The sequence below is a fragment of the Solanum stenotomum genome, chromosome 2, assembly GCF_019186545.1.
Source record: "Solanum stenotomum isolate F172 chromosome 2, ASM1918654v1, whole genome shotgun sequence".
Lineage (NCBI taxonomy): Eukaryota > Viridiplantae > Streptophyta > Magnoliopsida > Solanales > Solanaceae > Solanum > Solanum stenotomum.
The window spans coordinates 32,025,473-32,043,418 of record NC_064283.1 but is presented as its reverse complement, the minus strand read 5'-3'; the positions used below and the strand labels follow the sequence as shown (position 1 = coordinate 32,043,418).

Below are 17,946 nucleotides of genomic sequence, written 5' to 3'. Positions count from 1 at the left end.
ACGCAGATGGTTAACACGTGATATAACGCCGTCAGGCCTGTAGCTCCCATCAATGAGCTAGAAGAGGAGCCCGCAGTAAGAGGTCGTAGTTAAGGCAAGGGCCGAGGAAAGGTAGCACTTGCCAGGAGTAGATCCCATTTCAGAATGTTCTAAGGGAAGAGGCCCCTCCTACACCCCAAGAAGATGTGGAAGAGAATGTGGAAATTGAAGACGACGAGGATGTTGGACCAGAGGAGGACGCATGGGCTGAGACTACATGTCTTCCTCCCTTAGACCCAGTGATAACTCAGCAGATCATGACCTTTCTGAAGGGGTTGGTCGGCTCTGGAGTCCTTCCCATAGTGCAGCTGCTCAACCTCCAGTCAACCATCCCATTGTTGCTGATGTTTCAAAGGTGGATAGAGCATTAGGCATTGATGCCTTCTTCCATCCCCTATTCGGTCCTGTGATGACTGGTAGTGAGCATGAGATGTTGACTAAGTTTCAGAAGCTGAAGTCGCATGTGTTCCATGGTTCTGAAAGTGAGGATGCCTATGAGTTCATTATGGATTGCTATGAGAGGCTTCACAAGTTAGGCATTGTACACCCACATGGAGTAGAGTTCGTGACCTTCCAGCTTCAAGGTAAGGCTAAGTAGTGGTGTATGGCCTATGCGGAATGCAGATCCCCGTTCCTTCCTCCACTCATTAGGATGCAGTTCCATGCTTTGTTTCTGGAGAAGTATGTGCCCCAGATGTTGAGGGATCGCAAGATGGATGAGTTCATGGCCTTGGAGCAGGGTGGTATGATTGTAGCTTCTTATGAGGCTAAGTTTCATGCCTTGTCTACATATGCTACACAGTTGGTGACTACAGAGGAGAAGAGGATTCATCTATTCTTCAAGGGATTGAACGCCGAGTTATAGATATTGTTTGTTCACATTAACTCTTCAGGTAAAATTTTTAATGAGGTGACAGACTTTGTGAAGAGAGTGGAAAGGGGTGTACAAGCCTAAGCCAGCTAAGGTCATATCTTTCATTCGGGCTAGAAAATGGGTGGGGCAGAGGTGTTTGGCATATTTGGCTCATATTCGTGATGTTGATGCTGAGTCTTCTCTATTGAGTCTATTCCCGTAGTGTCTGAATTCAAGGAAGTGTTTCCTACCGATTTGTCTGGTATGTCTTTGGATAGGGATATAGATTTCTACATTGACTAGGATTCTGGCACTTGCCCTATCTCCATTCCTCCTTATCACATGGCTCCGACCGAATTGAGAGATTTCAAAGCTAAAATCCATGAGCTTCTTGATAAAGGTTTCATCCATCTTAGTGCTTCCCCGTGGGGTGCTCCTGTCTTATTTGTTAAGAAGAAGGATGGTAGTATGAGGATGTGCATAGACTACCAACAGTTGAATAGGGTCACCATTAGAAATAACTGTCCTTTTCATCGGATAGATGATCTATTTGACCAGTTGCAGAATGCATCTGTTTTCTCTAAAATTGACTTAAGATCTAGTTACCATCAGTTACAAATAGGCATGAGGATGTACCCAAAACAGCATTCAGGACCCACTATGGGCACTATGAATTCTTAGTGATGTCGTTTGGGTTGAGCAATGTGCCTGCAACCTTCATGAGTTTGATGAATGGTGTGTTCAAACCATTCCTGATTCTTTTGTTCTCATTTTTATTGATGACACTTTGGTTTATTTGAAGTGTAAGAAAGAGCATGTCAACCATCTTTGTATTGTTTTGGGCGTCCTTGAAAATCAGAAGTTGTATGCAAAATTTTCCAAGTATGAGTTATGGTTGACTTCAGTAGTCTTTTTGGGGCATATGGTTTCAAAGGAATGGGTAATGGTAGATCCCCAAAAGATCGAAGCAGTCAAGAACTAGGTCTAGCCTAGCTTTGTGAATGAAGTTAGGAGTTTTATGGGGCTCGCCAGCTACTATCGACGGTTTGTGAAAAAAATTTCTTCTATCGCCATGCATTTGACAAGGCTAAACCAAAAGAAGGTGCCTTTCGAGTGGACTGACAAATGTGCAGAGAGCTTCCAAAAGCTCAAGATTCTTCTTACCACATCACTTATTCTGACACTGCCAGTGGAAGGTAAAGATTTTATTGTTTATTGTGATGCTTCCCATTTGGGCTCTGGTGTTGTGTTGATGAATGAAAGAAATGTAATTGCTTATGCATCGTGGAAGTTGAAGGTGCATGAGAGAAATTACCCAACGTATGACTTGGAGTTGGTAGCGGTAGTGTTTGGTCTCAAGATCTGGCGGCATGACCTTTATGGTGTCAAGTTTGAGGTGTCTACTGATCATCGTAGTCTACAACATATATTCACTTAGACGGACCTGAATCTAAGACAGCGAAGGTGGATGGAGTTACTGAAGGATTATGATGTTACCATCCAGAACATCCGGGTATGCCTAACGTGGTGGCAAACCCATTAAGCCGGAAGATGGTGAGTATGGGTAATCTAGCTTGCTTGGGTGTGTCCAAGAGACCTTTGTCCAAGGAGATTCAAACCTTGGAGTCTAAGTTCATGCAGTTGGGCATCTCAGAGAAAGGTGGTGTGTTAGCCAGCATTAAGGTTAGGCCTATATTCATTGATGAGATCAAGGCCAAGCAGTTTGAGGATGAGAGTCTGAATGAGCTCATAAAGAAGACAGTGTCTGGCAATGCACAAGATGAGGCTCTTGATGCAGGTAGTGTGCTCATATTTAGGGAAAGAATTTATGTTCCCCGAGTAGATGACTTGATTTAGAAGATGTTGACAGAATCCCATGGTTCGCGGTATTCCATTTATAAGAGTGTGGCTAAGATGTATCGAGATTTGAAACAACTTTATTAGTGGTCTGGCATGAAGAAAAACATAGCTAAGTTTGTGGTTAAGTGCCAAAACTGTCAGCAGGTAAAGTATGAGCACCAAAGGACTACAGGCTTGCTTCAGCTAATGCCAATTCCTGAATGGAAGTGGGAAAGGATAGCTATGGATTTCGTGGTTGGTCTTCCTAAGACCTTGGGAAAGTTTGACTCTATTTGGGTGGTGGTTGACAAATTGACTAAGTCAGCCCACGTCATTCAAGTCAGAGTAGACTATAATACCCAACAGTTGGCTAAGGTTTATGTGAAGGAGATAGAAAGGCAGCATGGGGTGCTGCTTTCCATCATCTCGGACCGTGGTACGCAACTCACATCCAAGTTTTGGGGAAAATTGCATGAGAAGTTGGGAACTCAACTAACTTTTAGCACGGCATTCCATCCATAGACAGACGGGCAGTCAAAGAGAACTATTCAAGTGTTAGAGGACATGTCGAGGGCATGTGTGATTGACTTTAAAGGGCAATGGGATAAGTTCTTGCCTTTGTGTGAGTTCTACTATAATAACAATTACCACTCCCGCATTGGCATGGACCCGTTTGAGGCACTTTATGGGAGGGGATGTAGATCACCCATAGGGTGGTTCGAGGCTGGAGATGTGAAATCTTTGGGGGTTTATTTGGTGAAAGATGCTCAGGATAAGGTGAGAAGCATCCAAGCTAAGCTTCTAGCTGCCCAGAGTTGACATAAAAAGTATGCAGACCGTTATGTAAGGAATATGACATTTCAGGCTGGCGAGCAAGTTCTTCTAAAAGTGTCACCCATAAAGGGGGTGATGAGATTGGGCAAGAAGGGCAAGCTTAGTCCTCGATACATTGGGCCATTTGAGATTATTGAATGTGTAGGGCCAGTGGCTTATAGGTTGGCCAGTGTCACCTCTCATACTCTAGTTTCAGCTTCTGTATTAGCCACAGGTGGAGAGGTAATTGTGTCTTCCTGAGAACCATTTTCAGATTCAGCACTCCCCCCCTAGTCATCCGCAGATTGGCTACTAGCAGCAGCATTAGATTGACTTCCCGAGTTTTCCCCATTATCAGAACTACTACCTCCCTCTTCAGCCTGAGGAGGAGAGTCTTGGAGAATAGCTCTTTTACCCAGTGATCTACTAGCTCGAGGTGAGTGATCTTCAGGTGTAATATTTATTTGCACCTCAAACCCACTCGCTTCGGATTTGTCATGACCCTCTGATTGCGAAGTGGTGACGGGGGTAGGTTTGTTAACAATCTATCTTCTGGGACCCATTGTACTTGGAAATAGTGACAGAGCCGAAATCTGGAATTAACTTGACACACTTACACAACTGAGCACTTAGTGTTTCGATTCTTGGGTGGATGTAGGATTTATTGATGAATGGTAATCGATTCTACCCTTAGATAGCCGTTATGGAGGAGAACAATAAGAAGAAACTGACTCTTTGGCCTTTGGAATTGAATAAATATGTTTCATTATGATTGGGTTACGCACGGGTCGGGTAAGATATGGGTAACACTGGATTGTAGACTATGGATCGTGAAGTTACCCATGAAGGGAATCATGGTCCGTGCGACCATTTGTGATCCTAACATAGATATAACACTTGATTGCAGAAGACCACGGATTCTGAAGTTGCCCGTGAAGGGCATCACGATCCGTGAACCCGTCTGTGTCTGCGACTTTGAAACCTGGTATTCATACCTGAGGTTCACGAGAGGCTAGACAGTCCATACAAACTCTAATGGATCGTGAACCCTTCCATGAACCCTTTTTTATGCAATTTCCAGTAGCTTCCGAACTTTTGTCCTCAAGTTGACGGACCGTGAAAGTGCCCGTGAAGAGCACCACGGTCCATGAGACTGTCCGTGAAGTTCAATCTGCACCAGGTCTTACATTTTTCCATATATACACATTAGCACGCAATGACTCTATAAAAACAAAGAAAAATAAGGCAAAAGGGAACATACCTTATACAATTACATCTTGGGTGGCCTCCCAAGAAGCGCACAATTTAACGTCGCGGTGCGACGCATGTTACTTGATTACTCAGACTTCATCAAGTTTGCATTCCTCTACAATCTTCACATCCTCAGGAGCACCCAAATATGCCTTGACTCGCTGACCATTAGCTTTGAACCTCTCGCCTTTCCCATTTTCCAGTTCAATAGCACTAAATTGAAAAACCTGTGTGACCTTAAAAGGTACAAACCATTTAGATCTTAGCTTTCATGGGAACAGACGAAGTCTGGAGTTGAAAAGTAACACCAAGTCACCAGGAGTGAAGCTTCTTTTCTCAATATGCTTGTCATGATATAGCTTCATCATCTCCTTATATAGTGCTGATCTCTCATAATCCCTCAGACGGAACTCATCCATCTCATTGATCTGATATAACCTCAAGTTCGCAGTTTCGCTCCAACTGAGGTTTAGCTTCTTCAATGCCCAGAGTGCTCTATGCTCAAGCTCAACTGGCAAATGACATGACTTTCCAAACACCAGTTGATATGGAGACATACCAATAGGTATCTTGAAAGCTGTCTGATATGCCCATAGAGAATAATCTAGCTTCCTTGCCTAATCTGTCATGTTGGCATTAACTGTCTTGGCCAAGATTGCTTTAATCTCCCTATTGGAAACCTCCACTTGTCCACTGGTCTGTGGGTGATAAGGTGTTGCCACCTTATGTTGTTTTACCCCATACTTGGTCAGAAGTGCACTGAACACCTTGTTGCAGAAGTGAGAACCACCATCACTGATAATGGCTCTGGGTATTCCAAACCTTGAGAAGATGTTCTTTTTCAGGAAACCAACAACACTCTTTCCATCGTTCTCAGGTAAAGCAACAGCTTTAACCCATTTGGACACATAGTCAACCACAACAGTATGTATTTCTTCCCATATGAACTCACAAAGGGGCCCATGAAATAAATACCCCACACATCAAACAATTCCACCTCCAGAATATGTGTCATGGGTAACTCATGGCGCCAAGAGATGGCTTCTTGCTACTGGCACACATCATAGCTCCTTACTATGTCCACTGCATCTTGATGAATTTTAGGCCAGTAGTACCCACACTGAAGTATCTTGTGACGAGCACCACCATGATGACCACCAACTGGAGATGAATGACAGGCCTCCAAAATGTGTAATATTTCGGCTTTCGAAACATATCACCTAATTATGTTGTCAACACACACCCTGTACAGATACGATTTATCCCAAAAGTACTTGCCTACATCATGCAGGAACCTTTTCCTTTGCTGATATGTCAGCCCCTCAGGCATCACATCACTAACCAGAAAAATAGCATAGTCAGCAAACCAAGGAATAAGGTCAAGAGTAGCAGCTAATACCTGCTCATCCGGGAATGTATCATCTATCACAAGCTCAATTTCTTCCTTCTTTGCAGCCTCCAACCTAGAGAGGTGATCCGCTACCTAGTTCTCACAACCTCTCCTATCCTTCACTTCAAAGTCAAACTCTTGGAGAAGCAGCACCCATCAGATGAGCCTAGATTTGGCATCTTTCTTTGCCATGAGATATCTCAAGGCAGCATGATCTGTATGAACTATCACCTTAGTGCCAAGCAGGTAAGCTCTGAACTTCTCAAACGCATACACTACAACCAATAGTTCATGCTCAGTGACTGTGTAGTTTTGTTGTGTCCCATTTAGCGACTTACTAGCATAGTAAATCGGATGGAACATCTTGTTGCACTTCTGTCCCAATACAACTCCTAACGTAGTCACGCTAGTATCACACATCACCTCAATTGGCTCCGCCTAGTCTGGGCCAATAATCATTGTTGTTGAAATCAGCTTTTCTTTTAGGCACTCAAAAGCTTTGAGACATGCCTCATCAAAGACAAATTTCACCTCCTTCTCCAAAAGCTTGCACATAGGGTGTGCAATTTTGGAGAAGTCCTTGATGAAATGCTTGTAGAATCCGGTATGTCCTAGGAAGCTTCGAACACCCTTCACACAGATCGGCGGAGGTAAATTTTCAATCACTTTAATCTTGGCCTTGTTGACCTCGATCCCTTTCTGTGATACCTTGTGTCCAAGAACTATGCCCTCATTTACCATGAAATGGCACTTCTCCCAATTTAGCACCAAGTTGGCCTCCTCACATCTCTGTAAAGCCCTGCTAAGATTCAACAAACAATCATTGAAAGTATCACCTACTATAGAATAATCGTCCATAAATACCTTTATATTGTCTTTCACCATGTCATAGAAAATGGACATCATACACATTTGGAATGTTGTTGGTGCATTACACAGTCCAAATGGCATGCGTTTAAACGCAAAGGTTCCATAAAGACATGTGAAGGTGGTGTTTTCCTGATCTTCATGAGCAATTGATATCTGGTTGTAGCCAGAGTATCCATCTAAGAAACAATACCACCCTTTACCTGCCAACCTATCAAGCATCTGGTCCATGAAAGGCATGGGGAAATGATCCCTCAAAGTCCACTTCTTGAGCTTCTTGTAGTCCATACACACTCGCCATCCAGTGACTGGTCTTTGTGGGACTAATTCATTTTTGGCATTTGCCACCAAAGTCATACCGCCCTTTTTAGGCACACATTGCACTGGATTGACCCAGTGACTGTCAGAAATGGGATAAACCACCCCAGCATCTAACCACTTAATTATCTCTTTCTTAAGCACCTCTTGCATAGGTGGGTTTAGCCTCCGCTGGTGTTCAATGCTTGGGCTGCAATCCTCATCAAGCTGAATCTTGTGGGTATTCCAATTATATCAACAATGGTCCACCTAATGGCCCTTTTTCAAGTCCAGGTCCAATTTTTTTGGAGCATATGAGTGTGCTCTCATACCCTGCAAAGCATTCACAGTCTCAATATAGTCAAAGCGGAAATCAGCATCAAAATTCATCAGCACTGTTGCTAAGGTTTCAACAGCCATCCTCTCTTCTATGGGTACCCTCATGTCTTCATCAGCAACCACCTCTATTGCAGATACCACATTCATATCATTGGGTTGCTTCATTGACCTGCAAATATTGAACTTTACCTCATTCTTGTTAAGTTTGAACTTCAGCTCACCTCTCTCAACATCTACCAAGGCTCTCCTTGTCACCAAAAATGGTCTTCCAAAAATGATGGGGACCTCAAAGTCCACCTCGTAATCTAAGATCATGAAGTCAGCCAGAAAAATGAAAGTGTCCACCTTCACAAGTACATCACATAAGACTACCACAGGCCGCTTAACTGACCTATCATCCATCATCAACCTCATTGTTGTGGGTCTTGGAACTCCCAATCTCAGTTTCTTGTAGATGGCTAGTAGCATCAAGTTGATGCTGGCTCCTAGATCACACAACGAATTCGCAAAGATGATTAATCTGATGCTGCATGGAATAGTGAATGCACCTGGGTCTTCCTTCTTTCTGAACCAGAGATCTGGTAGCAATGGCGCTGCAATGGTGAACATCATTAGTAAAATCAAGACTTACAGCTCTTTTCTTTGTAACCAAGTCGTTCATGAACTTGACATATCCTGGCATCTGCTCCAGAGCTTCCACCAGTGGAATGTTTACTGAAAGTTGCTTCAACATGGTAATGAATTTTGTAAACTTCCCATCTTCAGCTTTCTTTCTAAGCCTTTGAGGGAAAGGAGGAGGTGGTCTAGCATTCTGCTATAAAGGCAGGTTTTCCTCGATCTCTTTCTCTTTTCCTCTCGCAGGTTGTGATTTATGCTGAACCTCCTCCGAGTCATCTACATGTACGGTTTCATCCTCATCTCGGCCAGCTTGCTCCAAGACCTGTTCATGTTTGGTACCTGCAAATATAGGGTCAGTAAGAACTTTACCACTCCTGGTGGCGATGGCCAGGCAGTGCCCGTCCTTTTTGGGATTCTGAATGGTGTCACTTGGTAGTGATCCATTCTTTCTCTAATTCAGTAAGGCTGAGAGTTGCCCAACTACTGCTCAATTTGTTTAACAGAGGTGGTGTGAAAGTCCACCAACTGACTCATGCTTGAGAAATCACCTCTCATTTGTTTTACCCCTGCATCAGTTGATTCAACCTTTTGGAGTACTTTAGCCATCATATCTTCCAGCTTAGATCCGCTGGAACTACCACCTACCCGATCTCTATTGCCTGGGGGCACATAAACACCACTGCGATCATTCATATACCCATCTCCATTTTTCTAGTTTTCTTGATCTCTATTTGATGGTCTATCATACTGACCATTCCTAGCATAGTTTCAACCTGCGTTTCCAGAATTGTAACCCTGATTTCCAAAGTTATAATTTTGGAAACCCCCTTGGTTCCCCAAGTAGTTAGCTTCCTCATCAAGGTCAAGATCCTGATCCTCATACCTGTTTTGCTGTCCCACAGCATTCACCTTTTCAAACTTGGCGACAATGTGCTTTGTGAGCAGATCTATTTGAGTCCTCATATGTGCCATGTCTTGGTCCCTTTTTTTTTTCTCTCTTCCTCTGTTTAGCTGAAAGCTCAAATGTATACCCAAGCTCTCCTACCTCTGCATCTCTAGTGTACCATGCTCTGTTGTTCTTTGAGACCTCATCCAATAGTTACATGCTCTCTGCAAATGACTTCCTCATAAATAAGCCTCCACAAACTACATCAACAACATGTTTAGTAACATAATTCAGAGACCTATAAAAGGTCTGTTTAAGATGCCTTTCGGTAAGATCATGGTTGGGGCATTTCTTCAGCTTTTGGTTGAACCTCCACCAAGTATCATGTATTGCCTCTCCTAGTAGCTGCTTGTGTGTACTAATCTCGTCCCTCATTTGCACCCTCTTTTATTCTGGGAAGAATCGTTCCAGGAAAGCTTCTTTCAACTCATTCCAAGTTCGGATGGAGTCATCTGGCATCTCATTCAACCAGTTAGTCGCCTCTCTAGTAAGAGACAATGGAAACAACCTCAGCTTCATTGTTGTTTGGTTGACCCCAAGAATCTCTTGTGACTTACAGATTGCCACAAAATTCATCAAGTGTTGATTTGTATCATCGCCAGTTGCACCTCTAAACATACCTTTCAGGTTCAGCAATTGGATCATGGTACTGGTGATTGTGAACTTAACACCTGGGGGTAGTGCAAGTAACACTATGGCTCCAGTGGCTCCAGCTCCATCCAAGTCAGCATCATCTTCTTCATACATCATATGAGTTGGGTAATGAGCTCTACCCCTTGGGGTAATTGGTTGGCGCTGGGGATGGACTACTCCTTCCACCCCTATATTCTCATCTACTACCTAAGTTGATTGATTCCATCATTTTGCTGGACACCTGGCCTAGGTTGATTGATTCATGCAGTTTGATGTACATTCCTTGCAGCATCAATCTCAGCTTCTAGTCCCAGTTTGTGTCTCTGAGCCTCTAGTTCTTGTGCATTAATCATCTTTCAAAGAGTTCTCAGAACTTCAGGGTAGTAAGGAAGCAATAGGGATCATTTGCTTCTAGTGTTGGGCATGCACAATCTGACTCTCCTGAAAAAGACACAAACACCAAACAAAATGTAAAATTTTGAAATATAACTACAATCGAATAAAAGCTAGTAAAACACTTCTGAATTGAAATTCCGCGGCAGCGGCATCAAATTTTGATACGTCCAAACTTACACATTGAATAAGAAGTGTAAACGGTGGTTGTCAATTTACAGAACTCAACTAGAGTTGAGGTCGATCCCACAGTGAATTTCTTTACAGATAAGGTTTTACTGTCGCACTTATTCAAATGTTGTTATTATCTCCTTAACAAATAACAACAGAAAGTAGATTGGGTTGGTTAAAATGTTCTAATTACCAACACTTGCCATCAAAATCCAAAATTACGGTTAACAGACTATCTCGTTGTAAAGTTAATTCAGTTAATTAAGAGAAACCAGGATTGTGTTCACCATAACATTAGTTCTAGTGTTCCTCCGTAATTTGAATGTCAGGCAAATCAATATTTACAAAATCTTTACGAGTTAAATTTATCTAATGCTTCTCAGCCTAATCAGATAATGACCACTCATGTTCTCTCGACCTTAGAGTGTTACCAACATTGAACCTCGCTTAAAATGATACGGTATTAAAGATCTTTTCTCTCGAACTAAAGCTTTAACTCCAATTTGTTAATTTAGTTCAGCTTTTTTCGTAACTGGTATTTTTCTCTCGAACAAATACAAGATACAGGCTCGTCTAATGCGTGCACTCAATATACTACAATGATATTGAAAACTAAAAACTATAGGTTGTAAACACAGACTACCTTTTATTCGTTTTACGAGATCGCAACTAAAATATCATCATAGATCCCACAACCCCAGTAGTGGTATTTAGCCACTCATGCTTTCACATAAACAGTCAATAATTAGGGATGAAAGCATATTGAAAAAGACTTACGAAATTAATTGGCAAATTAACAATCACTTTGATACGCTGATAATCTCAATCCGAATACCGAACTGATAACAATAATCAACAATCCAAATATCGAAAGCTAAGAGGAATACTTTGTTCTTAATCGTAAAATGTAAGACACTGAATAATTCCTTCAAAAATGACCTAAAATAGTTCAAAATAGAATGTTAAAAGAGAGTCTTAATCGTAGGACTGAATTGTCGGACCTTTTCATGGCCACTACCACTACCCGTCACGATCCGTGAAGCCCTATGTGGTCTACCCTTAGAGCTTCCCAAAAGTGGGTCTTCAAACCTGGTCGCTAGAATATGCATCAATGATGGGACCACGGACCGTCATAGGGACCATGGCCCGTGAAGACGTTCGTGGTCTTTACTTTGACTTCCCAAAGTTTGGGTCTTCAATGCTACTCACTGGAACAAGGACTACGGACTACACCACAGTTCATAGTTAGGACCACGACCCGTGATGGCGTCTGTGATCTTCACTTGATTCCAACATTCTTCCAACTCTTCCTTTCTTTCACTCTGGTTCAACTCCACGGTAGGTACCACGGTCTGTGGTGAGGGCTACTTCCTGTGGAAACCTCTATGGTCGTCACTTGGTTATTCCTCCCCTTTATCTTCTCAAGGCCCAGAAATGCTTCACTTTCATGAGGATTGGATTGTCGGGCCTTTTCATCGCCACTACCACGACTCATCAAGGGATTCACGGTCCGTGAAGCCCTCTGTGGTCTTCCCTTAGTGTTTCCCAAAAGTGGGTCCTCAAACTTGGTCATTGGTATATGCATCACTAATGGGACCACGGACCGTCATTGGGACCACAACCCGTGAAAACGTCCGTGGTCTTTACTTGGACTTCCCAAAGTTTGGATTTTCAATGCTACCCACTGGAACAAGGACTACGGACTGCACCTCAGTTCGTAGTAAGGACCATTGCCCGTGATGGCAACCGTGGTCTTCACTTGATTCCAACATTCTTTTGTTTTTGGCAAGAAGAGTTCCAGCCCCTCGGTAGAGTGAGTCTACTTAGCGAACTGGCAGGACGCAGAGATCTATTGACCGCTCCGTGGGGAGCGGGATGAGTGATACATCTAGCGAGCGCCGGTGAAGAACGCAAGCAAGGCTGGAGCTCAATTTTTAAACGCAATCTATTTAACTGATTAACTGTGAACTACGTGGGACTTGATTCCTTTTTAAGTGAAAGAGAAGGTACAACTCTTCCTTGATTTCACACTGGTTCAACTCCACGGTAGGTACCACTGTCCGTGGTGATGGCTACGGCCCATGGAACCCTCTGTGGTCGTCACTTGGGTATTCCTCTTATTCATCTTCTTAAGGCCCAACACTGCTTCACTTTCACGAGCTCAACCACGGACCGTAATGAAGGTCACGGTCCGTGAAGTTGACCATGAAATTTACTTTGAATCATCATCATTTTACAACTTCTTTTCCATTTTCTATACCAACCAGATTCTGCCTACACATTCAACAAACCTATCAAATAATACAAAATTTCACTTAATTCCAGTGTTAGTTCATAGTTCTTAAGCATCAAATGTGCCACGATTTCACGGCACATCATATGTTCAATCTCACAAATTCATGATTTACTCTCAATGACTAGCAACTTATTGTTATGTCATTCATATTCTTACGTCAGATTTTCTCGAATGAATCATGTTTGTGATCTTTCGCCCTAAAACCCTTTTAGTGATCCTTTTCAGTTTTGATAATGGTATTGTTGATAGTAGTTGTCTAATGATGGAGGAGTGGATTTCTATTTCTTATTGTGATAGTGATGGTGTGTTTGTTCCATCTAAGGTTATGAATGTGGAGGAAGAAGTATATAATGTTTTATAATAAGTACTAAATCATCTTCTTAGAGGTAATGCATGAAAATTATGTTGGTAGAGATGATGAGAGGATGAAAAGTTAATAGAAAGTGGTTTAGTAGGAGTCTATGGAGTAGTTAAGGTTATAAGCTTGAATGTGGTATTGTTAACATGTGTTCAATGTGTGATAAATTAGGTGTTTCGTGATATGAGCTCAAGGTTAGCTAAATGTAGCGGTAAGGAGTAGTGTTCTAGGGATGAGATTTCCTACAGAGATAAAGAACCTGAATCTTATGATTTAGATCAAAATAATCACCTATGTTAAGTACTTTGTGATTCTAAGTTAGGCATGAATATAGTAAGAGTAACCCCTTTCCATTTTCAGTACAGCCGTCATTCGAGGACGAATGATCCCAAGGGGGAAATATTGTAACACCCAAAAATATTCTAAGTTAAGATTTGAATCGTTCTTCATTTGTGAATAAGATCGTACCAGGTGATTCTTAAATTCCCCATTTATGTAAAGGTAAATTCTTTACTGTGGAAATGATTTTGGATATTAATTAAGGTAACTAGAATCTTCTAGCACAAAGTTGGGTTGAAAGTTTCCTTACCTATTAAGTTTTGATGAAAGATTCTCTTTGGATCAACTTCAAACGACCACATCTCTTTGAATATATAGAGTTACATGGCCCATAATCGATCAAATTAAATGTATTTGAATCTTCTTTAAAAGGCCACCAATTTCGCAACAATCCAAGTTTTGCGTAAGAAGTTATGACCATTTTGGTAACCTAATACAGTGTAGTGACATATTAGCCGACGGAAAAACATTAAAAAGTGTTGTTTTTGTCTTTTTACCTCTAAGAAAATCCTAAACGAATTTATTAACTAATTAAAGGCTAAAAACAATTAGATTTTCCTCTCTTAATCCCCATTATCTTCTCTCTCAAAACTTTAAGGCAAAAATCTAAGGAAAAATCGAAATAGAAGACTCCATTCAAGATTCTTTCAATCTTTTTCAAGATTCTTCTTCAAGGTAAGTTTTTCTCAAAGAATTCCATTCTTTCCAACTCAAATTCCTCCATACAATTATGAATCACTAATAAATATCATAATTATTATACATAGAGATTTCAAGAAACTAATTGAAGAATCTCAAAAAAGGTTTTCTTGATAGTTCTCCTTCAAGCTAGGGTTTCAAGGCTTCTTTCTTCTTTAAGATTCTTCAAAGAACCTTGTTCTTCCAGGTGTGTAAGGCTATCATAGTTTTGGACTAGTTTGTCCTCATACCCTACATGTACTTTCAAATCAATAAAAGATTAATCTAGGATTCTATCCCTAGATTTGAATATTCTTGAGATGAGTTGATTTTGAGTTCTTGAGTTATTGATTCTCTTTAAAATTATATTCCTAATGGTTGAGTTGCTATATGTTGTGCATTGATATTCTTGAGTTGATTTGTTCATGTCTATATTTCAGCATGAACCCTATGAATTGAGTATTTTTTAGATGAGTAGTATCGTTGGGTTCTGAGTTTTTCAGTTCAGAGTATTGAGTTTCTATATTGCTATTAAGATCCCTGAGTTGAGTCGTTCATGTCCATAATTCCGCATGAACCCTATGAATTGAGTTATGAATCTTGAGAAACCTTTTAAGTCAACACTCTAGTTTTAAACTGAGTTTTTGAGGAAGTAAAGATGAGTTTTAAGAAAAAGTTTCTAAAACATGATTAGTATAACAATCGAGTATGTCATCAATGCATGAGTAGTATGGTATCTAGATATACCATCAATGATTATGTAGTATGACTTCCCGAGTCATCAATGATCATATTAAAATATGATTTTGATATGTTTTGAGAATGAGTTTTCAAGTATGAATTGAGTAAGAGTATAAGGGGACTATGTATTCCCAGAGGTATCAATTTTTTACATTGATCAAAGAGAAACTGAGATTTCTAAATGAGTTATGAGTTCAAAAGATATTTCAAGAGTTGTTACCTCTTTTAAGAGGGTAGTTTAAGCAATTATCTCAAACAAAAGGAAGAGTTATGTTTTTAAACATATGAGCATGAGTATATATTATTGGGAGTAGTATTGAGCACCGATATGGGAACGAGTTCAGACAACTCAAAGCCATCATAAACCATGTATGCCAACATGGGTAAAGGGTCATACTGTTGAGATGATTCTTTATTGCTTTTTAAGCATAACTTAGTGGATCCACTTAGTTGAGGTGTTCTATACCCCAACAAGGTATAAGACAGTTGTGGCAGTGTGGGTGAGACACTATATCATCATATAGTTCATAGTGATTGTTGTCAGTTAGAGAATCTCCCAATAGAGTTAAAGTGTATTTTTCTATATCACTTATTATGTTGAGTTCAGAGATGACAAAGTATTTTGTAAAGCTTTAAATGATTTAAATCCTTTATTTCTTTACATTCACCTTGAGTACACTGTTATCTATTGCAGTTCTTTCTTTCGGTTATTTGTTATTCAACTATATTACATACTCGTGCATTCAATGTACTGATCTCATTCGCCCTGTATCTTTTAATGATGTAGATACAGGTTATTAGGATCCTCAACAAGAGTCTGTTCAGATCACTTCATCCGCTCGTCTTCTTATGAGTGAGGCCTCCTTGCTTTTAGAGTACTCTAGTTTTATGAGATGTAGTAGCAGTTATTTTGAAGACTTGTGGGTCTTGTCCCGACACTCATCTTTGTATAGTAGAGGGTTCATAGATAGACAGTTTTGGAGAGTCTTTCAATTTCAGATGTTTTAGTTAAAACATATGTTCATACTTAGTATATTTAGAGATTGTTGGGATTTAAAGAAACTATTGATCTATCGTTTCTTTCAATTTAATGCTTATGTATGCTTGAGTTAGTCTTCCGCTTGTAGTTAGCCAGGATGAGGGTTCACTTGGGAACCAGCAATGGTTCTTTGAGTGCCGGTCATGTCCAGGGTGTAGGCTCGGGTCATGACATATTCTTTTGTTTGAGTAATAATAAACCTTCTAACAACTACAACACTATCTAACCGTCAAGTTTTGTCGAGAAGGTTAGGATTTTTTCCATCAATCTATTGACTCATTCTAAATTTTGAATAGCTTCATTTATAGGAAATTTGTAATAAAAATGTACTTTAATGCAACTAAATTGAGCAATGATAAGAATTTGGTTGTCATCTGATGCTTATTTACTATGTCTTTGTCCGAAACCACATTTAAAAGAAACAATACCTTAAATCATTAACTTTCATGGTTTCGGAAGCAGAATAAATTTTCTAAAAGGGACACCCCAAAATCACAAAAAAATGACAAATAAAAAATAGTTTACAACAATGAGGATCCGCTACAGAGAACAAGAATTGCTTACACCAAAAGTATAATATGAAAATGATAAAGTTAGGGATCTAGAATGGGGAAGATAATGAATAGCTGAATTGTTTGACCACTCTAAAATATGGAATTATTAATAAAGATTCGGTATTGAATTTTTAGGGCTCTTGTATGTCTTAATTGTTAGATATCAATAATGTTTTAGTTGGAATCCTTTTCGGTCATCCTTTCCTATCTATTTTTTCTCTTTTTACTAAATTCGTTAACTTTTTTACCATTCGAAAATGGTACCCCTTTAACTTTATTTGCATACACATATTAATATTTTACTATTTTATTTTGAAAAGAAGTGCTTAAATGATTGTCTTATAGATAGAATATCCCCTCAATGTGTTATTATCATCATAAACCATTAAATCTACTTACTTAAACCAATCAAAAGTATAACAATTTTCCTTTTATGTAAATACTATTGTGGAACATCAGTAGAAGAAATAGGACTATCTTTCTAGATAGCACGGGATTTGATAAGCTTGCATAACATCCATACATTTGACTTTTCTTATGTTTCTACATATAAATAATCACATTATTTACCTTAATTTAGAATGATTCTATTTAAAATTTTCCAAAATATTTATGCAATCCTATGATTGTATAATGCAATGTTAGTGTATTGGTGGCAGTAGTTTATGTGAAGTGTAGCAGTGAGGAGAGAATGGACCTTTGGGATGATCTTGTACATTTAACTGAAGATAATGAACATCCGTGGATAGTAGGAGGGGACTTCAATGTGATTTTAATGGAAGAAGAGAAATTGGGAGGGCTTGCATTTACACAAGAAGAAGCAGTAGACTTTGCTCAATCTCTCAACAATTGTGCAATAGCTGAACTAAAATTCTCGGGGAGCATTTTCACATGGTGGAATGGTAGAGTGGAGAAGGAGTGTATTTTCAAGAGGTTAGACAGGGTCTTGGTTAATCATGAATTTTTAGATCTATATCCTACCAGTGAAGTCCATCATTTAGTGGGACAGGGTTTGGATCATGTGCTTTTACATGTAGTTTGCAATACTATTAAGCAACCTATTATCAAACCCTTCAGGTTTCTCAACTTCTGAACAAAACATAAAGGATTTAAGGAGGTGGTTCAATAGCATTGGAAATCAGACAGACATGGAAGCCCATTTATAATGTTTCAGGATAAGTTAAAAAATACTAAAAAGGTGTTGGCAAGATGGAGCAAAGAGACTTTTGGTGATGTTATCCAGAGAATTGCCACTTTGGAGGATGTAATCAAGGTAAAAGAATTGCAACTTGAGGCCCAGCCATCTCATAACAACAGAGCAGAATTGAATAAGGTGAAAGCAGAGTTGAGGAGGTTTCTAGCTATTGAAGAGGAATATTGCAGACAAAAAGTTGGGATGAAATGGTTTAAAGAAGGGGATAGAAATACAAAGTTCTTTCATTCATATGTCCAGGGAAGGAGAAAGAAGCTTCACATAGAAAGTATTAAGGAT

At 40.0% G+C, this 17,946-nt stretch overlaps 1 protein-coding gene across 1 annotated transcript; it reads right to left on the bottom strand.

The window, feature by feature from the left end:
• Nucleotides 1–5,412: 5,412 nt before the first annotated feature.
• On the bottom strand, nt 5,413–6,605 carry LOC125855908 (uncharacterized). Its single transcript, XM_049535559.1, has 3 exons — nt 6,417–6,605; nt 6,039–6,194; nt 5,413–5,742 (listed from the first exon to the last, which is right to left on the bottom strand). Exons 1-3 carry the CDS (start codon nt 6,603–6,605, stop codon nt 5,413–5,415), a joined length of 675 nt encoding a protein of 224 aa, XP_049391516.1.
• Nucleotides 6,606–17,946: the final 11,341 nt, after the last annotated feature.